At 33.3% G+C, this 25,794-nt stretch overlaps 2 protein-coding genes across 2 annotated transcripts; both read right to left on the bottom strand.

The window, feature by feature from the left end:
• Positions 1-11,604: 11,604 nt before the first annotated feature.
• LOC139495681 (glucose dehydrogenase [FAD, quinone]-like) lies at positions 11,605-20,579 on the bottom strand. Its single transcript, XM_071284009.1, has 7 exons — positions 20,427-20,579; positions 16,938-17,059; positions 14,889-16,578; positions 14,501-14,643; positions 13,860-14,034; positions 12,635-12,860; positions 11,605-11,769 (listed from the first exon to the last, which is right to left on the bottom strand). The coding sequence occupies exons 4-7, from the start codon at positions 14,600-14,602 to the stop codon at positions 11,622-11,624; spliced, it is 651 nt and encodes a 216-aa protein (XP_071140110.1). The 5' UTR covers positions 14,603-14,643; positions 14,889-16,578; positions 16,938-17,059; positions 20,427-20,579; the 3' UTR covers positions 11,605-11,621.
• A 1,295-nt stretch (positions 20,580-21,874) lies between these two features.
• On the bottom strand, positions 21,875-24,816 carry LOC139494312 (glucose dehydrogenase [FAD, quinone]-like). The gene is made up of 3 exons (XM_071282480.1): positions 24,674-24,816; positions 23,765-23,970; positions 21,875-22,072 (listed from the first exon to the last, which is right to left on the bottom strand). Exons 1-3 carry the CDS (start codon positions 24,804-24,806, stop codon positions 21,875-21,877), a joined length of 537 nt encoding a protein of 178 aa, XP_071138581.1. The 5' UTR covers positions 24,807-24,816.
• Positions 24,817-25,794: the final 978 nt, after the last annotated feature.

Genomic DNA, 25,794 nt, shown 5'->3' with positions numbered 1-25,794 from the left:
CCGAAATGTTCCCGAAAGTATTTGATTTTTTGCTACATAAGGTAAAACCAAATAATAAAAACTAACTTCATATTTTCTTCTCATAAAAGTTTGTATTTAGGATGTTAAATATTCAATAATTGGAACATTCTATTATTTTATTTGAAATTCGTTGTTATGTATATTACCGTACATAAATTTTCAATGTGTTAAAAGTTTAACATTGTATATCTTTGTGCATTATGTAGATGGATCAATATCAATTCATCAATACATACTATAAAAATATTAAAGGAAAAATTCAACATTTTTACTTAACACTTAAATATATTCATTATAATATAAAATACGTATTTGCCAAGTTTTATCAATATATGCGCAGAAATAACGAAAATAATCTAAAGAATTGGTTTCTATAATTACTTTTTCCTGTAATCCGTGACGTCAAGTACTACTATGGAATGCTAAGGTTGTAAATACAATCATTTAAATTACAAATATGTACACTAAAATATGAATAATCTGCACAAAATCACTTGTTACATATTATTTCGTTCATTTGAAATTTGTGTAAATGTACCCTAAAATTGCTTTGTAAATTGCGTATAAACAAACACAAACACAAGTACAAAGGTACAAGTTCTTGTTCATTTTAGTAACCTGAATACTTGTTCTTAATACATCGTAAACTGTTAACTCAAGTTTAACTATGATAACCATATTATTATGATTTTTCTTAAACAATTATTCCGACAGAATAATAAAAATGATATGGCTTTCATTGTTTTTTTTTTTTAGATGAAATGTTTTATAATTGAACATAATTTAAATCGAATTGCATTTAAGATGGTACCCAACACGTTCACTAAAATTAATTTGGCTCGTTTAATTTTCATAAAATTTTGAGAAAGTATTTACTTTGAACCTTTGAAAAAAATATAACAATTTCAAAAAAATTGAACCTTCCATTTTATCAGAAAAATTACACTGGTTATATAACAGTTTGATAAAAACTAATTTTGATCATTGAGAAGCTTAATATTCCATTAACAACACAACGTCATTAAAACGTTTAGCTGATTTTACAGAGTTATCTCCCTGTAGTGTTAGGTACCGCCTTAATAATGCTCAAATGAAAATCAAACAACAATCATATCCAGAAGTTCTGATATTATATTCATATAAAGGTTAACATTTTCCTATGCGTTCCTTTGCTTTTGTCTTTTAATGGGACTGGAAAAATAAGATTAAAAAAAACAATACCTAAAACTAAATAGTAAGGTCTTGTTTTTTATTTTTCTATTTTTCTAGTGCAACCAAATATAATTATTGTCATCATCTGCATCAAACATATTCATTCAAACATGTATATCATCCACATCTACTTAAGTGCGCTACTTTCTTGGAGTATACAGTTCCGGCATTTGAAACATCACCTTAAGTTTACCACTTGGCTTACGGTATATTTCTATAAATATGTATAATTCGTGTTCAAGTTTATAGCAACATTGCTTAGTTTCTACCACGGAATAAAACAAAACAGAAGACAATCTACACAATATATATATATATATAATATCTATATAAAACGTCTGAATAATAGTCAACGATTTTTCCCACGAGGGCGCTGGATCGTTTCGAGTAACGCTACATGTACACAATAAATAAATTATATAAACGCCTAAAAAGTGTACACAACAACATCAATAACAAACTAGAGGCTCTAAAGAGCCTGTGTCGCTCACCTTGGTCTATGTGAATATAAAACAAAGGAAGCAGATGGATTCATGACAAAATTGTGTTTTGGTGATGGTGATGTGTTTGTACATCTTACTTTACTGAACATTCTTGCTACTTACAATTATCTCTATCTATAATGAACTTGGCCCAGTAGTTTCAGTGGAAAATGTTAGTTAAAATTTACAAATTTTATGAAAATTGTTAAAAATTGACTATAAAGGACAATAACTCCTTAGGGGTCAATTGACCATTTCCGTCATGTTGACTTATTTGTAAATCTTACTTTGCTCAACATTATTGATGTTTACAGTTTATCTCTATCTATAATAATATTCAAGATAATAACCAAAAACAGCAAAATTTCCTTAAAATAACTAATTCAGGGGCAGCAACCCAACAACAGGTTGTCAGATTCATCTGAAAATTTCAGGGCAGATAGATCTTGACCTGATAAACAATTTTACCCATGTCAGATTTGCTCTAAAGGCTGCGGTTTCAGAGTTATAAGCCAAAATCTACATTTCACCCCTATGTTCTATTTCTAGCCATAGCGGCCATCTTGGTTGGTTGGCCAAGTCATGGGACATAATTTTTAAACTATATACCCCAATGATGATTGTGGCCAAGTTTGGTTTAATTTGGCCCAGTAGTTTCAGAGGAGAAGATTTTTGTAAAAGATAACTAAGATTTACGAAAAATGGTTAAAAATTGACTATAAAGAGCAAAAACTCCTAAAGAAATCAACAGACCATTTTGGTCTTGTTGACTTATTTGTAGATCTGTCTTTGCTGAACATTTTTGCTGTTTACAGTTTATCTCTATCTATAATCATATTCAAGATAATAACCAAAAACAGCAAAATTTCCTTAAAATTACCAATTCAGGGGCAGCAACCTATCAACGGGTTGTCCGATTCATATCAAAATTTCAGGGCAGATAGATCTTGACCTGATTAACAATTTTATTCCTGTCAGATTTGCTCTAAATGCTTTGGTTTTTGAGTTATAAGCCAAAAACTGCATTTTACCCCTATGTTCTATTTTAAGCCATGGCGGCCATCTTGGTTAGTTGGCCGGGTCACCGGACATAATTTTTAAACTAGATACCCTAATAATGATTGTGGCCAAGTTTGGTAAAAATTGGCCCAGTAGTTTCAGAGGAGAAGATTTTTGTAAAAGCTAACGACGGACGACGAGTGATGAGAAAAGCTCACTTGGCCCTTTGGGCCAGGTGAGGTAAAAATAGGAAACTATAAATGTAATTATTTATAAATATTTCAGATAACATATATCCTTCATCAGTATGATTTGGGATGTTAAATGAATCATATGTCAGTCTACTTAGATTAAACAATAACAATCTTGAAATTTATACAATAAAAAAGTTTATTGACGAAATCGTTCTTGTAACATCATAACTGTCGTTACCGTTAAAGTTTTAGAATTGTGCTAGTTCATATCGCACATTATTAGTTTTATTTAAAGCATATATTTGAACTCTCTGTTGTAATTAGCCATATAACCTTTGTTATGTTTAACACATTTTTAGAATGATGCAAGCGTCTTAACTGATGTTCGGTTTGACTTTTTTATTGTATAAATTTCAAGATTGTTATAGTTTAATCTAAGTAGACTGACATATGATTCATTTAACATCCCAAATCATACTGATGAAGGATATCTGTTATCCGAAATATTTATAATTAATTACATTTATAGTTTCCTTTTTTTTTTGTTATTGGTGTTGTTTTATACACTCTTTTGACGTTTATATATATATATATATATATATATATATAAAACGTCTGTATAGTAGTCAACGATTTTCCCCACGAGGGCGCTGGATCGTTACGAGTAACGATACATGTACACAATAAATAAATTATATAAACGCCTAAAAAAGTGTACACAACAACTCCAAATACAAAAAAAGGTAACTATAAATGTAATTATTTATAAATATTTCGGATAACAGATATCCTTCGTCAGTCAGATTCTGATGTGAAATGAATCATCTTTGAGTCTCGTTAGAATAAACTTTTACTAAATCTTGAATTTTATACAATAAAAAAAGTCAAACCGAACATCAGTAAAGACGCTTGCACCATTCTAAAAAAATGTTAACATGACATAGGTTATATGGTTTATTACAACAGAGAGTTCATATATATGCTTTAAATACAAATAATAATGTGCGATGTGAACTAGCACAATTCTAAAACTGTATCGGGAACGACAATTATGATGATATAACATGTATACGCATGATAACGTCTGTAAAATTACCAAATAGACAGCACTGAACGATCTAAATATTTGAAATTGAGAGTAAAGTAGTTACAACAGAGTCTGAATATTTAAACATTGTGAACAAACGGCCGTAAAAATGTAATAATATTTTTTTACTAAGTATAACTAGAAGAATGTGGCTAGGTACTTATACATCCCTCAAAAAATTAAGCAATTTAAATTGGTATCTTCAACAAATGTATTTAACAAATGAAAAAGGTTGAGAAAAAGAAACAGAGACTGTAATAATAAGTAATATAACCTGAATGTGAAGCACTACACGGAGTCGAACTACATCTTTTCATTTATCCCATTTGGTGCCAAAGTTCTTAATTTTCGTATCCAAAATCTTTCCCGAGCGAGTCTATCCTCCTTAGACCAAGCAGAGTTGTGGTCAATGATTTTAATGGTCAGTCGATTGAGATCTGCCTTAGTGTGGCCAGGGGATCTCAAATGTCGACTGAGAGGGAGGTCTGGCTTGCATTTGTAGTCGCTACGATGGCCGTTCATTCGTTTGTGAAACGGCTGTTCTGACTCGCCAACATACTGTTTACCACATTTACACTGTAAGAGATACACAACATTTGAAGTCTTGCAATTAACATTGCAAAATATGGTGTATTCTGTGCCAGTGGAGTGACTGTTAAAAGTCTGGGTATCCAGTATTTGTTTGCAAGTCAGACATCGTTTGTTTCCGCAACCCTTGCAAGATCCCATAGATGATAAGCCTGCTTGAGAGGATAAATCAGCTCTCACCAGCAAGTCTTTAAGGCTTTTGGGCCTACGGAATGCCAGTACAGGTGGCTCGGGAAAGATCTTGGATAGTTTTGAATGTTTTTCGATCTCTTTCCAATTTTCGCGGATTAGGTGAGATAAGTTGTCAAATTTTGGATGGTAATTCAACACAAAAGGCACCCTCTTGTTGACCTTTTTTTCTTTATATTGTAAAAGCTCATCTCGGCTGATGTTGTTAGCACGAGAAAAGTTAGCACGAGAAAAGTTAGCACGAGAAAAGTGGTTAAGGTTATATTACTTATTATTACAGTCTCTGTTTCTTTTTCTCAACCTTTTTCATTTGTTAAATACATTTGTTGAAGATACCAATTTAAATTGCTTAATTTTTTGAGGGATGTATAAGTACCTAGCCACATTCTTCTAGTTATACTTAGTAAAAAAATATTATTACATTTTTACGGCCGTTTGTTCACGATGTTTAAATATTCAGACTCTGTTGTAACTACTTTACTCTCAATTTCAAATATTTAGATCGTTCAGTGCTGTCTATTTGGTAATTTTACAGACGTTATCATGCGTATACATGTTATATCATCATAATTGTCGTTCCCGATACAGTTTTAGAATTGTGCTAGTTCACATCGCACATTATTATTTGTATTTAAAGCATATATATGAACTCTCTGTTGTAATAAACCATATAACCTATGTCATGTTAACATTTTTTTAGAATGGTGCAAGCGTCTTTACTGATGTTCGGTTTGACTTTTTTTATTGTATAAAATTCAAGATTTAGTAAAAGTTTAATCTAACGAGACTCAAAGATGATTCATTTCACATCAGAATCGGACTGACGAAGGATATCTGTTATCCGAAATATTTATAAATAATTACATTTATAGTTACCTTTTTTTGTATTTGGAGTTGTTGTGTACACTTTTTTAGGCGTTTATATATATATATATATAGTACATGATATATAAGGCATGACTAAAACTGACGTGGAAAGGTAACACATGCCCACCGAAAGCTCTTTTTTTGAGAGCCCAGGTGGTCGTGTGGTCTAGCGGGACGGCTGCAGTGCAGGCGATTTGGTGTCACGATATCACAGTAGCATGGGTTCGAATCCCGGCGAGGGAAGAACCAAAAATTTGCGAAAGCAAATTTACAGATCTAACATTGTTGGGTTGATGTTTAGACGAGTTGTATATACATTATGTACACAGCCATGTATCACCATCATTGATGGCGATCCGATGGATACATCTGTTGTAGGGTTGTCACTGACTCAGACGTACTTATGAATATAATTATTTTCTGTGACTGTATCTTACATTAATTTGTAGGATCCTTTACTATAGATAATTTAGCTGATCTGTAACAATAACATCTTCATGCCTTATATATCATGTACTATAGTACGCCGCTAGATTAAAACTGACGTGGAAAGGTAACACATGCCCACCGAAAGCTCTTTTTTTGAGAGCCCAGGTGGTCGTGTGGTCTAGCGGGACGGCTGCAGTGCAGGCGATTTGGTGTCACGATATCACAGTAGCATGGGTTCGAATCCCGGCGAGGGAAGAACCAAAAATTTGCGAAAGCAAATTTACAGATCTAACATTGTTGGGTTGATGTTTAGACGAGTTGTATATACATTATGTACACAGCCATGTATCACCATCATTGATGGCGATCCGATGGATACATCTGTTGTAGGGTTGTCACTGACTCAGACGTACTTATGAATATAATTATTTTCTGTGACTGTATCTTACATTAATTTGTAGGATCCTTTACTATAGATAATTTAGCTGATCTGTAACAATAACATCTTCATGCCTTATATATCATGTACTATAGTACGCCGCTAGATTAAAACTGACGTGGAAAGGTAACACATGCCCACCGAAAGCTCTTTTTTTGAGAGCCCAGGTGGTCGTGTGGTCTAGCGGGACGGCTGCAGTGCAGGCGATTTGGTGTCACGATATCACAGTAGCATGGGTTCGAATCCCGGCGAGGGAAGAACCAAAAATTTGCGAAAGCAAATTTACAGATCTAACATTGTTGGGTTGATGTTTAGACGAGTTGTATATACATTATGTACACAGCCATGTATCACCATCATTGATGGCGATCCGATGGATACATCTGTTGTAGGGTTGTCACTGACTCAGACGTACTTATGAATATAATTATTTTCTGTGACTGTATCTTACATTAATTTGTAGGATCCTTTACTATAGATAATTTAGCTGATCTGTAACAATAACATCTTCATGCCTTATATATCATGTACTATAGTACGCCGCTAGATTAAAACTGACGTGGAAAGGTAACACATGCCCACCGAAAGCTCTTTTTTTGAGAGCCCAGGTGGTCGTGTGGTCTAGCGGGACGGCTGCAGTGCAGGCGATTTGGTGTCACGATATCACAGTAGCATGGGTTCGAATCCCGGCGAGGGAAGAACCAAAAATTTGCGAAAGCAAATTTACAGATCTAACATTGTTGGGTTGATGTTTAGACGAGTTGTATATACATTATGTACACAGCCATGTATCACCATCATTGATGGCGATCCGATGGATACATCTGTTGTAGGGTTGTCACTGACTCAGACGTACTTATGAATATAATTATTTTCTGTGACTGTATCTTACATTAATTTGTAGGATCCTTTACTATAGATAATTTAGCTGATCTGTAACAATAACATCTTCATGCCTTATATATCATGTACTATAGTACGCCGCTAGATTAAAACTGACGTGGAAAGGTAACACATGCCCACCGAAAGCTCTTTTTTTGAGAGCCCAGGTGGTCGTGTGGTCTAGCGGGACGGCTGCAGTGCAGGCGATTTGGTGTCACGATATCACAGTAGCATGGGTTCGAATCCCGGCGAGGGAAGAACCAAAAATTTGCGAAAGCAAATTTACAGATCTAACATTGTTGGGTTGATGTTTAGACGAGTTGTATATACATTATGTACACAGCCATGTATCACCATCATTGATGGCGATCCGATGGATACATCTGTTGTAGGGTTGTCACTGACTCAGACGTACTTATGAATATAATTATTTTCTGTGACTGTATCTTACATTAATTTGTAGGATCCTTTACTATAGATAATTTAGCTGATCTGTAACAATAACATCTTCATGCCTTATATATCATGTACTATAGTACGCCGCTAGATTAAAACTGACGTGGAAAGGTAACACATGCCCACCGAAAGCTCTTTTTTTGAGAGCCCAGGTGGTCGTGTGGTCTAGCGGGACGGCTGCAGTGCAGGCGATTTGGTGTCACGATATCACAGTAGCATGGGTTCGAATCCCGGCGAGGGAAGAACCAAAAATTTGCGAAAGCAAATTTACAGATCTAACATTGTTGGGTTGATGTTTAGACGAGTTATATATATATATATATATATATATATATATATAAGTCTAAATTGAAAACAACGTTCAAACCCAGGAATGCGTTGGATAAAAACCGCAATTTTTATACGTCTGCATGCAAAACACATTTCTAAATACGGTCTAAATACAGCACAAACAACATTTTCCAAAAGACCAAACAAGTGAAAAAGTATATTATTGTCGTAATACACGCCCAAATGTCTAAGTTTTTTTTGAGAAAAAAAAAACCGATCAAAACATCAATAAACTATCGCCAATGTTGACTCCACTAACTATTCTTTGATTTTTAGGACTATATCCAATATAAAACTATTTATCCCAACCAAGGCAAAATTTTCTTTTATTTGTTATAAATTTCAAAACAGCGAACAATCACAAGTTCTGTTACACGATCATTACAAATAGTTTTAGGAACTAAATCTCCTAGTCCTTGCACAGCATATAGGTAGAACTTGCATATTACTGGAGGACCATTGGTTCTCCTATCTTATTCAAGCTGCGTCTACTGAATCCATCTATTGCTCCCTGAGTTTTAAAATCAACGGTTTTTGTGTATACCCGTCCACATGCCAGATGTATTGTACTGTATCTGTGTTAAAAAAAAATGTGTTGCTTTCCGTCGTTCCATTCATTCTGGAACCTTAAAACTGAACAACCACGGACGTATATATTCATCCCATTTTACCTTTTTGTATCCCATTTTTTTTACATTTTTGCCTATTATATCTGTTTGTTCACAAATTAGTGTAAATATAATGGAATTTTCAGCAACTGTCATACAATTGAGTGGTTAAGATAGCTATAAAATCAGGTTTAATGCACAGTTTTCTACATAAAGAAATGCCTTTACAAAGTCTGTAATGTGACATTTGTTTTCCATTCGTTTGATTTGTTTGAGCGTTTTACTTTGGCGTTTTGAATTTTCCATGGCGTTCGGGATTTTAGTTTTTTTACTTTTTTCACAGTGTTTTATAAACTAGAGGCTCTAAAGAGCCTGTGTCGCACACCTTGGTGTATGTGAATATTAAAGGAAGCAGATGGATTCATGACAAAATTGTGTTTTGGTGATGGTGATGTGTTTGTACATCTTACTTTACCGAACATTCTTGCTGCTTAAAATTGTCTTTATCTATAATGAACTTGGCCCATTAGTTTGAGTGGAAAATGTTAGTAAAAATTTACAAATTTTATGAAAATTGTTAAAAATTGACTATAAAGAACAATAACTCCTAAGGGGGTAAATTGACCATTTCGGTCATGTTGACTTATTTGTAAATCTTACTTTGCTGAACATTATTGTTGTTTACAGTTTATCTCTATCAATAATAATATTCAAGATAATAACCAAAAAGAGCAAAATTTCCTTAAAATTACTAATTTAGGGCCAGCAACCCAACAACGGCTTGTCTTATTCATCTGAAAATTTCAGGGCAGATAGATCTTGAACTGATAAACAATTTTACCCCATGTCAGATTTGCTCTAAATGCTTTGGGTTTTGAGTTATAAGCCAAAAACTGCATTTTACCCCATGTTCTGTTTTTAGCCATGGCGGCAATCTTGGTTTGATGGCCGGGTCACCGGACACGTTTTTCAAACTACTAACCCAAAAGATGATTGTGGCCAAGTTTGCATTAATTTGGCCCAGTAGTTTCAGAGGAGGAGATTTTTGTAAAATATAACTAAGATTTACGAAAAATGGTTAAAAATTGACTATAAAAGGCAATAACTCCTAAAGAGGTCAACTGACCATTTCAGTTATGTTGACTTATTTGTAAATCTTACTTTTCTGAACATTATTGCTGTGTACTGTTTATCTCTATCTATAATAATATTCAAGATAATAACCAAAAACAGCAAAATTTCCTTAAAATTACTAATTCAGGGGCAGCAACCCAACAACGGGTTATCCGATTCATCTGAAAATTTCAGGGCAGATAGATCTTCACCTGTTTAACAATTCTACCCAGTCAGATTTGCTCTAAATGCTTTGGTTTTTGAGTTATAAGCCAAAAACTGCATTTTACCCCATATGTTCTATTTTTAGCCATGGCGGCCATCTTTGATGGTTGGCCGGGTCACCGGACACATTTTGTAAACTAGTTACCCCAATGATGATTGTGGCCAAGTTTGGTTTAATTTGGCCAAGTAGTTTCAGAGAAGAAGATTTTTGTAAAAGTTAAAGACGACGACGGACGACGACGACGGACGACGGACGACGACGGACGCCGGACGACAAGTGATGAGAAAAGCTCACTTGGCCTTTTAGGCCAGGTGAGCTAAAAAGACACGTCCACCACCACTAACTTGGATAAATATCGCAGATATAATATGGTACATTGGTATAATTTAAAAGTCTTGTCTTTAACTTATTTGTATCTTATGGACACAAGCGAGTGCAGTAGGTATCTCTTTATAAATATACCTAAAACTGAAGAAAGCATTAATGAGTTCCATTTTCTAAAAAAAAACATCATGCTAGAGTAAGAAGCGCCGAATATTTCCAGAGGAAAATTTATTATTCAAATTAAAAAAAATCGAATCGCATTCAATAATAGTATACGTTATTCAACATTTACAATGTCAAGGAACGTTAATTTTAATAACATCACTTCCTTAAGTCTGTTTTCACCATTTGTTTAGCTCCTCGTTCTTCAGGTTTTTATACACCACTGGCTTTCACATTTTAGCGTTTGAGCGTTCCCGATGAAAATAAATCAATAAATGGCTTAAGACGCAACAAATTTGAAAATATATTATTTTAGCTTTATATTTCAATTAACACAGAATTGATTGAATAAAGCAAGTTGTTATGCTAACCTGATCATGACAAAAAGCAGGAAAAAATAAAAACAGGCAATAGAAAACCATTTGTTATTATGGATAATGCTAGCTTCTTTTCATTCTTTCTAACCAAGAAGCTCCTGTATGAAGTCGTTTTCAACATAGCTTGTAAGGACACTTATGGATTTCCTCCTTGGGAAGTGTCGTTGGGTATATGATGAGTTCCAATATGATTGTCAATACCTAATTCATTTATTGATGGTAATTGTTGGTTGTTTGATGTCCAGTTTTGTTTCTAATTTTGAATTTATTTTCTGTTATGCTGTTTCTCTTAATGCATTATCATTGTCCACTCCATATCCTCACTGTGTGATATGATATGGAAAAAAAGAATAATCGTTGGTCAGTTTATACAAAGCAAATATTTAACCGACTCTCCTATGGAAGATGTAGGAAGAACGTTTAGTTGTACAACATGTAGAATTTGATGAAGATTTGATATTTCGGCCTCTTTTGTCCAAATACACAAGTATATCAACCCAAAATGCAAATTTGCTTGCCTTTTCTTTGTGCTTCAACAAAAAATGTTTTTAACAGATGACAACTTAGTTTAATTTGGTTAATTTTGCCCAATGAATTATTGTGTACAAATTTAAAACAATCAACTTGTATATGTGTTTATTTATATATTTTTAATTTCCGTGCTTGTTTAATTAGATCTGCAGCCTTTTCAGCAATCATCACAGTTGGAGCATGCGTATTACCAGATGGAAGATTTCTCATGACTGATGCATCAACTACTCTCAAATTTCGTATTCCTTTTACCCTGTCAAATAAATAAATCAACATACCTCATTAAAATGGTAAAATGCTCTGTTTTCCTTGACCTTTTTCATGCTATTATGTCAACAAAACGGATTAAACTATGGAGCTGTTTACCTGCTTTCATTCCGGATTTTGTTGCTATTTAGGAGATAACTGTATTGTTTTTTAAGTTTTTTAACCGATGACATCAATTGGTGATTTGATGGTGACAAGTTAAGTTCATTGGCGACAAGTAAGCGGAGCCAGTAATCGGGTTTTTGCGACCATCAAATCACCAATTGATGCCATCGGGGCTTAGAATACAATATTGTTATCTCCATTCTAATGACACTGACAGAAAATAACGTCAAATTATACATTTAGATCTCATACGTCGTCTGCGTTTGCGCGTACGTTTATATAACATCAATTCTGAATTGATGTCATGAAAATTGGTGACGTTATCCAATCAAAATGAACGTTACAAACAATGTTGCATTATAATTATTTTTCTGACCTTAAAAACTGGCGACTCAAGACGTGTTTCTCTTCAAATTCTACTATTTTACTGCTTTTTGTTGTCATTTTGTCTTTTTTTTCTTCTGGAAACATGCATGCTAACGTTTGATTTACGATGTTTAATCGGTTTTTGTTTGTTTGTATATTTTGTACATCAGTTTCGACTAAAAATTATCTTTCCACTAGATAAACATTTGTTTCTCTGTAAATACGCTTCATATTATTTGAAAACGAAGGTAATCATATATAGCTAAAAAGTACACGTTAGTTGCAATTACAAATATGTCAAGTATGAAGTTAAAAAACTAAACTAAGTGGTTATTTATAGAAATTAGAAACACAAATCCTTATTTGGACGTACTGCTTACCGCAAATAAGGGTCAACCACAGTGGTTGGGTCCGACTTTGCACCCATTCTACAAGTACCGGTTTGATGCCCTCCATTGTCTGCAAAATGTCTGATTATACAGTCCCAGTGGGCATCTGTGTTAAATGGTAGTCTATCACAATGGTTTGTTGTATCCATCCGAATTAACCTTGCATCTAGACTTTTCCATGCTTTGGTTCTTTCAAAACTTTGCACGAGACGGATGCCTATAAAAGATGACGTTCAAGGTTAAGTATTAAAACGGATGTAGCAGTAGCATTTATGATCATGTTTTTTTTTGTTGTATCAAAAGCAGATGATTTTGTATTTTAACGCTTAATAGCATCAGAATATCTTAAACAGTTAAAAAAAATGATAAACATTGATGCAAGTATAATAAAACCTTATATATCACAACAGCTATACGTTTAGCTCTCATAATAAAGTGTTTAAAAAATATAACCTCGTGTTTCCTAAAAAAGATTTGAAATAAGTGACACATTTCAGAAATATTCATCACGGGCATAGTGTATACATGTATATTGGTTGTGCTAGCCAGGTAATACGTGTTCATCACATTATGATTAATGGATTGTTGGTTGCTTAACGTCCAGTGACAAATATATCATGCATATTCAGGACGAGAATATACAATAGGTATGTCCTGTAATAGGATTTAGGTCGGGTATTGTGCATACGAAAATGAGTGTAAATTGGATTGGAACTGACATTTCCTTTGAAACAGGCCACCGATGGATACATCAAAAAGTTGTTGCAAAGGTTCTTAACGCGGACAGACCGTGGCACTCTATCAACATAGGGCATCGAATTTAATGTCCCGATTCTGACAGGATATGGTTGCGAACTTGTACATCCGCACATCCAAACGGACTACAACTTTACTGCCGGTCGGAAGACAGTTATAATAGTTATGTTAGTTTATGTATAACAATAAGGGTTAAAAAGAAAATTCGAGCTATTAAGATTAAAATAAAAACAAAAACAAACAAAAAACGAAAAAAAAAGGCAACCGCAAAATTATTCTAAAATGTTTATAACATACATAGGACGAGAGCCCCAAATAAATGACTTTTCTTTTTTTCGATTTAATTACCAGACAATTAAATATCAGTTCGGCGTTCATATACTTTAGTCTAGTATTCGAAATCTGATCGCAGTTTTTAAATTGACAGACACAATTGATGATCAGATAATTTAACAATAACCTGAAATTAACTTCGAAACATCTATAGGTTGCGAGAATGCATTTGGATTTATCAGCGGCGAAACCAATGGATCCCTACTCTTTAACTTTAGAAATCCTCTACTCTCTGGATGTAAAGAGTATATCAGTGCTGCAAATCCATAATCAGGTCTTCTAGGTTGAAGATCACGTCTTATCTGATATGAAGATAATGTTTGTATCAAATTATAAGAGTATATTTAACATGTTAAAATATACTAAACTATACTGAATAACGATTTTCGGCCTCAATGAAATCATTTTTGGTAAACACTATAACACGAATATATATATATATATAATGCTTAACCAATATTCTGTGATACAGCAATATATTTAGAAATTTGAAAATTCTCTGTGCAAGTTTATTTGGTTGAAAATACACTGACTAAAGAGAAAACCCCTTAAAAGCTACAGAAGTGTGGTCTCGAATCTTGTTTTTTTCATATTAATGCTTAAACTACAAAAACAAATCTTTGCTAGTTACATTGTTAATGGAATAAATCATCCAATGTGAACATCAATTGGCCTTTACCAGTGAATCCTTGTGGTGAAACATTTAAAAAAAAAGTTTGCTTCGTAATCATAAATACCTTACCACATGATAGTTTTTTTTTTATTTACCTCGTCGATTAAAGAATTTGGGTCTCCTCCAATGTCTCCCGCACTTCTAAGAAATTCTATCTGTATATTTGGGTAGGCTTTCTTGGTACCTTTCATTGGCATCTTTGAAAACACATGTCCATCAATTGTTGAACTGTATCGTCCTAAAAAAAAATGGAAAGGTTTTAATTAATTGTCGAATGGAAGTATGTATTACCATTAAAACTCCAAAAGAAAATCAACGATGAGGAATATTTTCTTTGAATATAAGTAATTTCTTTTGGATTTATATGATGTGTATGTATAACTACTTAAGGTTTATATCTTTGCAAAGTATTATACATGTCATTTTAACATACAAGATTCAAAATTTAATGTATCCGGAATTTATACCAACAATTTTACATACCTCTCCTGTGGAGTATATATTCCAATGTTTCTGCAATATCGTCCTGGTTACTATTTGAAGTAAGTGTAGTGTTAATCGAGTAGGTCAATACCAGGGAATGATGATCTTTGTAGTTTTTACCAACAGGCAAGTTTGCCAACACGGGGATCTAAAATAAAAGTTTGAAATATGTCTTAATTCTTTGAACTTGTGTTTTGTCAGTTGAATTGAAATGCATGTACACAATATAATTATTCGGAACAGGTAAAACACTTTGTCGAGAAAAAATATATCGTATGTATATGTATTAATAAGAACAAATATAGAAGATAGAAACAGCAATGAGTTTTTAGGGATTGGCTATTTTTTATGAACCCTTACTATATCAGGATAAACAAGAAGGAATAAATCAATGACACTTTGGAAAATGTCATGATGCAGCACCAGTTTATGTTGTTAAGCTGTAAGTATCGTTAATTTAGCACAATCTGTATGTAATTATGTGCGTCTTTCCTTTCGAAAGCAATTAAAGCCAATATCAATTTAGATAAATTGCTTAGGTGCTATGTTTGTGAAAGAAACACATTTTGGAGGTGGTTTTTGATAACTGCTTGTGGTGGTGTTAATACGAAACTCGTGAGCCATATTTTTATTCTTTCACTAGCACCAACTCTTCTTAATAATGGTTTGGACGATACGCGTTAGACATCATACCAGCGCTTTGGTACATGTCTTTGTTTAACCCTTTAACAATACAAAATATATAAACCAACGATAAATGTGCATACTTCATTACTTAGACATAACCTAATGTGAAAATTTCAAACGAAGACACTTGTCTTAACAGAAAACACATCATCGTTATCTTATATATCAAATTTAGAAAAACGTTGAACTGAGTTTTGATTGCTTCTGTCACTGATCGAAAAGATAACTTTAATTTTACCATTTTGGTTCAATATGTTGTATTCATATAGTTATTAACAAGTTGTCTCTGTAATACGGTTGACCGCTTCGAAGAAAATGTTATGATCACTGTAAAAGCAATAAACATAGGACGCAAATGAATTCGCCTGTAGCAGTCAGATAGCATAATTATGCTTCACAAATTACAGTGCTGATGTGAGGCAAACGGAAGATCTTTCCAAAACATGTGCCAAAGAAGATCACTCTTACCCCCTTGCCTTCAAAAATCACAAAAATGTATTTCTACAAAAACTGTTAGAATGCATACCAAGAAGAAAATGTTTACATACTGCCATCAAACCAAGTACCTTTAAAGACAAATATGCCAATACTCGCATGATATTGAAATATTTTATTTTCCAAAGCAGTATGCGTGGTCCCTTTTTTACTAATTTTTTTTCCTTTGAAGTAGGTGTTGCTTATTCTTATATAGACATGCATTGGTAATATAGTACTTCTTTTATTCTTTAAACATGTTAAATATAAATCACTTTTGAAATAGATAAAATTTTCAAATATTTATTAAATTCAAAGTTTTGCATCATTTGGCATTACTTTTATAGTATCAGTAACTTAACTTTAATTGTTGAAGATGATCTTGTGGTCCTATTCCAGACAAAAGTAGAATATGTGGTGAACCTAATGCACCCGCTGATAATATTACTTCCCGTCTAGCGTAGATTTTAGTTCTCCGTCCAAATTTTATAATCTCAACTCCTATCGCTGTTCTTTGTCGAAATAATATCTATGGATTAAAAAAATATACCTTATTTGACTCAACAAATTAGTAAATATACATCTAAGTTTATTTATATAACTTGTCCTCATACAGAAAATACACCACCTGCAATGTTTATTTCACTCAATAACTATTACTGGACATATTGGGATCAATTTTTTTAATATTTTTCTTTTCAGAAATGTAAGGATCATCGCAATTATGAAACAATATTTGTAAAAGTTTTAGATTTTATTTGCTTAACTGCATGAATCACATATGACTGGACTGTTAAATAATAGGATGTTCTGCCAATTCATGGCGAAATTTATATTACATTGTAAGAGCCTAATCCAAATAGTAGAATTACGCATTAAAACTCTAACCTTTGATACATGACTTTTAATGCTGACTTGTAAATTTTGTCTACGTATTACTGGTCGCAAATAACATGCGGCAGAGCTACAACGCTCGCCATTCTTGATGTTGGCTTGCACCGGACAAAACCCTAAAACAGATATGCTTAAAATGTTTTGTCTATGATCATCTCAAAACAATAGTTTTTATAAGCTCGAATGTTTCATCAGTAAAAATATATACATCGGTCTCAGATATGTCTACTTTGATGTCATTGAATTATAATGCACACAGATGTATATTCTTTACATGCATGGTGTGTACATGATTATCGTTCATGATTATGCGGTGATTATCACTGCCTGTAACAGAGATGTGTCTGTAAATATGATATCATGCTTTGACACCAACAATATTTGAACTACAATCTTTATAATATACAATGTATTTATATTAATAGTTCAACAAACCAACAAAGTCAGTGTAAGCTATTGCCAAAGCATGTCGTCCGTTGTTCATCGTTATTCTTTACTTTTTACAAAAATACTTTCCTTTTAAACTACTGGGCTAATTGCAATCAACCTTGACAATACTCACCCTTAGAGTATGTAGTGTCTCATGAACGGCCCTGCAGACAAACTCGGCCGCCATGACTAAAACATTATCATGCGGGTAAAATGCAAGCTGTTTTTAAAACCGTTAAAAATAAGACGGTTTTTTCGGCCATGTTTTTGGTGTTATTATTTGACTTTTTAATTACCCCCATGGTCATGCAGTCATTGTTTTAATCTTTTGATTGAAATCATTACTCATGTTTCTCTAGAGTGATTTTTTTCACATTTTTTAACGTTAATTTTGTCAGTTTCTTGGCCACTATACATGGAAGATAGAAAAAAGTTAATAGCACAAATACATATCGATTAAGTCAACAAAATGGTGAGTTGTGTTGCCTTCTAAAAGACAATTTTGTCATTTTAGGAAGATAAACTATTAAAACTGAAAACTCGATCAACAAGAACAGATTTACAAACTTTAACAATTCGTTTTTTTCCGAATTGTCTTATATTGAAATTAATACATTCAAACTTGTATAAACCAACCGGCTATGCGACAATGAAAAAGGATCTGTTTGACAGTTTTTACGGGTTATAGATTGACTGGACGTTAATGGTTATGACATCAAATATATTGCATGCATGAGTTATAATGTCATTATAGGCTATTAACTAAAAATAGCATTCTGAAAAATAAAAAAGTTTTTAATACAGGTAATATCGTGATTTCCGAGTAACATTTTTCCATGAATATACTAGTTGTTCTATGCTTTATCACCGCAAGTTGATGACAATCCCTAGCACCAGTTTGGGCGGAATTTTTTGCAAAATGATTCGGATAGTAACACCATCTGCTTCGTCCCGGTCAAACAGATCATACTGGAAAGAAATACATAATTTAATCTGCATAGTAACCATGGATAGGCGCAAATATCAACTTAGGTAGAAAACATTTTTGCAATTTAGGTATCTAAAGTGAATGACTTCAGATACTTGTAGAATACATTTTGACTGACATTTTAGAAGAATTAAAAAATGTATGAATACATTATGAAATTGAGGGCATATAATTATTGCCTGTTTCTCAAATATGAATTTCCTGGTTTGGTGTATCCAAAGTTCCAATAACCAGTACCGTCTGATGTGTAAACAACGGTATAGTGATCCTGCAATTATTTTTCTGAAACTGTCATTTTGGTCTTAACATCATCTCAAAAGTTCGTACAGTTAATCAGTTAGTCATGTTCAGTCTTGCACTCAATTTACAGATTAATTGACTGTGGTGAATTCAGTCTTATTGCGATAATTCAGTATGTTATTGATCTGTACAGGAAAAATTTGTTCTTCTTCAATGTCAGGGTCATCGGTTTCATCGTTATTCACATTGGGGAACCCAGGAGTACGAACACACGATATGATTGTATTTAATTGTTTCGCTCAAAGATTTATCAATCCTACTGATAGCATTAAGTACGTTTATATTTATTATTTCAGAGAAGTCTTGTCGTTGTAAAAATCGATCTTTGTGATGACATATTTAACCATATGTTTCCTGTACCTGGCTTTGAAGGCACAAATTATTTAAGATCAAGTGACTGAAGTTACTGGATTGCCAAATGACAGGAAACTTGTTAACGTTTATGTTTTAAAACATCTGGATTTCTTTGCCTTTTCCAAGAACAAACGGTTGCAGTGTTTTTCCTGTTCTATTACGTGCTAGCATGACTGTTACTATTTACATAGCTAGCGAATATACCGCCTTTGCACGATTCTCTATTTTAACTAAGTGTTTGTTTCGATAATTAGTTTAAAAAACCGGCGTTAAACACACTTGTGGCTAGTCATTTAGCTCTCCGTGTGTACTTCCATTTATAGGCTGTTTTCTTGTCGATGCTGTATTATCCATGTTATCCTCTTAAATCGTCTTATATTTACCACTTTCTAGTCAGATACAGTTGTTTTTCCAATCTCTAACTGTAATGTAATATCTTTCTGCGTTGGCGTATGTATTTTTCAGATTCCTAGACAAGATGCTACTTTTCTTTCGACGTAATTTCTTCGCGAGACCTTTTTGACGACGTTGTAATCAAATTGTTATCAAATCGTTTTAACTCTTAGGCACTAAAGTCTCCATTGCTTGTTTGAACTAACTGCCTTCTTAATGAGATTCTAATTCGGCATACACAGGGTCGGGTAGTTTGAGGGTATTTCTGAAAAGGATTTAAAGGGAAAGAAATCGGACTTCAATTTCGACCAGCATGGACAAGAAACCGGGTTTTTTTTTTGCGGGTCCCAGCATGGACAGGAAACCGGTTTATTTAGAGTCCGGTTTATCCTGGTTTATTTGTTGTAGATACAAACATACCTTGAGTTAAAAAAAATCAGGTTACAAATAATCTACGAAAGAGTCTATACGGCAGAAATCGTCATTGCATTTTGTTCTGCATAAAGTTAAATTTGTGGCCTTAACTAAAGTCGAAAAGCTCTATAAATAAATCTAAATAACGAAAGTAGTAAAACGACGTCTCATTTTATCCCATTCATGACTTATATTGAAACTTTAACGAATAGACTAAAATTCTGCAACAAAAAGATATGACAAACACAGTTTCCATTTATTCCAAATATTTTTGTTGTTGGGTGTCAATTTGCAAAAGAGCAAGGCGTGCAATACAGGCTCCATGGAAGCTTTAGTGTCTTCTCGCAGGAATGAAACACTCGTAAAGTGAAAGAGAGGCGAAAGATACGAGAGGAACATTCAAACTCATAAGTCGTAAATAAACTGAAAACGCCATGGCTAAAAAATAAAGAGACCAACACACAATTGTAAATAAAAAACAATATAGAAACCTTAGACTTATCAAGACGAACCCCACCAAAAACTGGACGTGATCTCAGGTGCTCCAGAAGGTAAGCAGATTCTGCATCACATGTGACACCAGACGTGCAATAACCGGTACTGACCTATTTGATTGTATCCATTACAGTCGGTAGTTTGATAACCGATTTCGGCAGCTGCTTGTTGATGGAAAAATTCTAGAATTGAGGCAGGTTTATGAGTGATTGTAATAGGTCCTTTTCGTCCATGGTACTCTGCAAATCAATTAAAAGATTTATATTTATGTTATAAAAATGCCTAGTATGTCGTATCCACTATTATGCTATGGAAACTCATATCAAAGACATATGTTTGCATACTTTTGTTTCGATATAGTCCGTACATTATTTCATTTACACACAAGTCAAATTGAAACTTGAGATTTTATGCAAAATTAAGACCTTTACAACGTCGTATACATGTGAACATCAACTTGAGGGTAATGTCACTTAAGGCAGGTTTCATACAGGGTTAAGGGGTCATACTTGGAATGTGTGCTCCATTTTTTTTAAAGCGAAAATATAATAAGACGATTTGCTTAATTCACATGTGTGAAAAATTAGGTGAATACATAAAAGAATGTCACGTGGTACAATATACTAAACATAATACATTGAAACAACAGCTATTCCGGAAAACACTTGTTTATGATGCTTATTAGTTTTACAACATGATGTTATCAATGATAAAACAACTTATGCGTTTTTAAGATTGAATGCTTATGTCATTTGACTAGTTTCTTGTTTGGTTGCTGTTTCATTTACATTTAACCTTTTAAACAGCCTTTGCCTTTAATTTATATCGTTGGGTAGATTCACTGTACATCATGTATACTACCATCTTAGATTGTAAAGAAGCGGTACACAATCGGTTAAGTCCTTTGTTAAAATCAAAGCGCGAGACTGTTTTTTTTAATTAAGAAACATAAGTCCTTTATTGCATTATTAATGTTTTACGAATACCTAATATTTGTGTTTCTTCGAGTCTTGTTCAAATCAGTCATTTCGGCGGAGATAACCAAAACTAGTTTTTTTTATAGAGAATGTTCAAGAAATTTCATTTTGCCTAGCACTTTTAACAAGAAAGTTCGGTGAAAACATTTTTTTCTTTATATTTTCTTAAAGCATATTATCATGGACATTTGATTATCTTCTTATATTATATTTCAAAATTATTTCACATAGATATCTTTTTTATACATGTAAACAAAAAATCGGGGTACAATAAACATCTTTGAAAAGTATATAAAATTTTGATCTGATTTACTCTAGATTTATACCAATGATCCATTTAAAAATATATTTTGTCACATCTTGTATACTTATGTGGAATGAAAATGGAAAATTGTTCTACAACGAACTCAATTCAAATTAGTAGTCACTACAAAATGTGCATGTAAGTGTCAGATAAACATACCCACTAAGTTTGGTACCTTCAAAAACATGTTCATGTTGCATCAACATATTAAATCTTATGACATTAAATGAAACTTTAACAAGAACCAAGCTGACCAGTATCAATTTCCTACTTGCTTCTACATACTTGAGTTCTCGAGTTGATGAATTTTCATTTTCTCCATCTTTTTAAAGAAAGGCAGAACGTGCTTGTAACTCCATCCCGTACATCCTTGATTTTCCCATTCATCAAAATCATGCCGACTCCCTCTGATTAACACCATCCCATTCACACTGCTTGATCCTCCTAGCAGTTTACCTCGCGGGAAAGATGAAATCTGGTTAAATTATACACATAAAAGAGTATTTTAACTATGCAATAAAGGCTGCTTATGATATAACAGGACCCCTATCATATGTACACGAATTTAGGTAGTATAGTTGCAATAGGTCATTGAATTTGTTACCACTAAATTCAGTTGATAAACCTAGAGGCTCTCAAGAGCCTGTGTCGCTCATCTGAATCTATCGTGGTTTTAGAAATCATGTAAAATAAGGTTATAATTATATCAAATAGTATAAGATAACATAATAATGATTGAGGCCAAGTTTAGTTTAATTTGGCCCAGTGGTTAAATAAAAAGCAGGTCAACCAATTTTAGTCTTACAATAGTTACTGAAGACCCCTTATCATTATCTAAATTAGTTTTCAAGTTGTGACCATTTGAAATTGTTTTTTTACAATTTTCCCCTAGACTTATATTATAGTTCTATATTAGCCATGACGGCCATGGGGGTTGGATGACAGGGTCATCGGATACATTTTTCAATACAGTTACCTCAATGAAAATTGTGGCTAAGTTTAAGTCTATTTGGTCCAGTAGATTATGTTGGTACCCAACACCTTGACTAAAATTAATTTCGATTTTTTAATTTTCATAAAGTTTTAACACAATATTTACTTGGACCCTTTGAAAAAGTTATAAAAATTTCGAAACACTTGAACAAATTACTTTCTCGGAAAAAAATGGTTGGATATATATAGCAGCTTGACAAACAATCATTTTGATCATTGAGAAGCCTAATATTTCCTTAACAATACAACGTGATTAAAACGTTTAGCTAAGTTTACAGAGTTATATCCTGGTAATGTTAGGTACCACCTTGGTGGAGAAGAATTTTGTTAAAGATTACGGAAATTTAGCAAAAATTGTAAAGAATTGACTATAAAAGACAATAACTCCTTGTCAATTGACAATTTTGGTGATATTGACTTATTTGTAGATCATCCTTTCAGGAACATTATTGCTGTTTACAGTTTATATCCATCTAAATATATTGAAGATAATAACCCCAAAAAAATAATCCTTAAAACTACCAATTTAGGGGCAGCAATCCAATAACTGATTCGTTTGAAATATGGATATTGACCTGATGAACAAACTACCCCCATTTCAGATATGCTCTAAATGCTTTAGTTTTAGAGATATAAGCCAAAATCTACATTTTACCCCTATGTTTTTTAGCCATGGCGGGCAGGCAGGGTCTTTGGACACATTTTTTAAACAAGATATCCTTTGATCATTGCGGCCAAGTTTGGTTAAATTTTGCCTAATAGTTTCAGAGAAATAGATTTTTGTAAAAGTTAACGGACGACGACGGACGCCAAGTGGTGAGAAAAGCATACTTTGCACATTGTGCCAGGTGAGCTAACAATACATGCATTGTAATCATATATATGCTCCTATTAACACATTGTTTACCACCTCTCCCCCTAACTAATAAAATATCAATATAGATTAAATGATGATTTAATTAGGGATAAAGGTAGGAGAAGAGAAGACGGCGACTTGAAAGTGAAGGCATATAGGATAGGGACAACTATATTGACATGCAATAGGACACTTACAGACCCCTATAAAAGTTGTTAATGGTTATGAATGTGCAAAGAGCATGGTACTCTCTTTAAGCAATGCATCGAATTTTCGTCCCTGCTAAAATATCAAAAAATATAAGACATTAGCGAATACCTTGTCTTTTTGCGCAAAATGCGAGTATCTTTGCGGAACAGTTTTAAACTGCCAGTCAGCCTCTGTTCCAAACAATCTGCCATAATGTCCTGGTACGATAGAGAATTCTTTTTCTAGTTCTGAGACACCGGCTTCAAGAAGGAGAACAGAGAATGGTTCCTCTGACAGCCGTGAAGCCACAACAGCGCCTGCAGATCCAGCTCCAACTTGAAATAAAAACAATCATAATGCCATTCAAAGTTGCATATCATTTAACAACTTATAATATACAGCATACTACATACGTATGTGTGATTCTTTATCAATCATAGTCCCCGCAACGTTATTCGATGAAAAGCATAAAGGTGTTTTTGGTGTTTTAGTAAACTGTTCCGTGTTTAACTTGTCTTGTCTGGCTCGTTTTTGAATGTTATTTACTGAAAACATAAAACCAGCATAATGAAACAGTATAAACGCTTGTACTATTTGAACACATGACAATATAAAGGATGGGATTGATGCTGTCAGTTTCAAAGCGAATTTGTCTCTGTCAGTACAAATACTCGTATTATTAGTTTAACATTTAATTAATTATACTTCGGATTAACATCGATATATCCTAACATAGGATAAATATATTAAATATATACTAAATTAGACAAACGAAAATCAAATCTGTCGGTGGCATTAATTCTGTAAGATATGTATTTTGATTTCAGTCTCTTTTAGCGACACACCATATTCGATACACAAGAAAAGACGTCTTGTTTTTTTATTCTACTATATCGTGCGTAAAAGTGTTTTTGCTTCTAAATTATACGCGGAGCAACCGTGATGTGACAATAGGTACAAAAAAAAGTAAAGACGAGCATTTCAACAGATTGACATAAATCATTTATGGTATACATGGTATATATAATAACTTATTACCGACAATATAATCATAATACCGCTTCAGAGGTTTTTCAAATATTCCAGGAGGATCATATGGTCTTGGTGGTAATACATCATCGAAGAAGTTTGTTAGAGCAGCAACATTCAATAAAGCTGCACCAAGGAACATATTTAACTTTCTAAAACAGATGATATAAAAAAGAAGATGTGGTATGACTGCCAATGAGACAGCTATACACAAAAGACCAAAATGATACAAACATTAACAACTATAGGTCACCGCACGGCCTTCAACAATGAGCAAAGCCTATACCGCATAGTTAGCTATAAAAGGCCCAAATAAGACAATGTAAAACAATTCAAACGAGAACACTAACAGCCTTATTTATGTAAAAGAAATGAACGAATAACAATAGATGAGTTTGTTTTGTATCCATGGATCTTTCACATACTGAATACAGTAGAACTTCTGAAAGCCGAACACCAATGTGACCATTAAATGAAAAAGCGGTTATATTTCTAATTGTGTCCAGTTAGATTAACTTTTCTTAAGTATTTTCTGTTGTATATATCTTTATCCACTTTGTTACCAAGATGAAAATATATGTTTGTGTAAGAATTACATGTTAGCCATTTCAATTGATTTTTAGAGTGTGTCTTTCTATGCTGTGATATAAAACTATTGTTTCAGGTAAGGGAGAAGGTTGGTATATATTAAAACGTTTAAACCCGCTGCATTTGTTGGCATCTATCCTAAGTCAGGAACCTGATGTTCAGGGATTGTCGTTTGTTGATGTGGTTCATACATGTTTCTCGTTCTCGTTTTTTATATAGATTAGACCGTTGATTTTCCCGTTTGTAGGGTTTTACACTAGTCGTTTTGGGGGCCCTTTATAGCCTGCTGTTCGGCGTGAGCCAAGGCCCCGTGATTATAATACCGTACTGTGACCTACAATAGGATTATATTTACAAATCGTGACTAGGATGGCAAGTGAGCACTCATACCACATCTTCTTATATCCAAGTATATAAAATGTAACCTTTGATGGTTTATCATGATTATGCGTATACCACAAATATTTTCGCGTATTACTTGTTTTCTTCTACATAACTTCATTTTTGTTGTTTGAAATATAGCTAACAACTATTCATATATC

This window comes from Mytilus edulis, chromosome 11 (assembly GCF_963676685.1).
Source record: "Mytilus edulis chromosome 11, xbMytEdul2.2, whole genome shotgun sequence".
NCBI classification, from domain to species: Eukaryota; Metazoa; Mollusca; class Bivalvia; order Mytilida; family Mytilidae; genus Mytilus; species Mytilus edulis.
The sequence above is the reverse complement of the archived record's forward strand: the minus strand, read 5'-3'. Positions and strand labels throughout refer to the sequence as shown.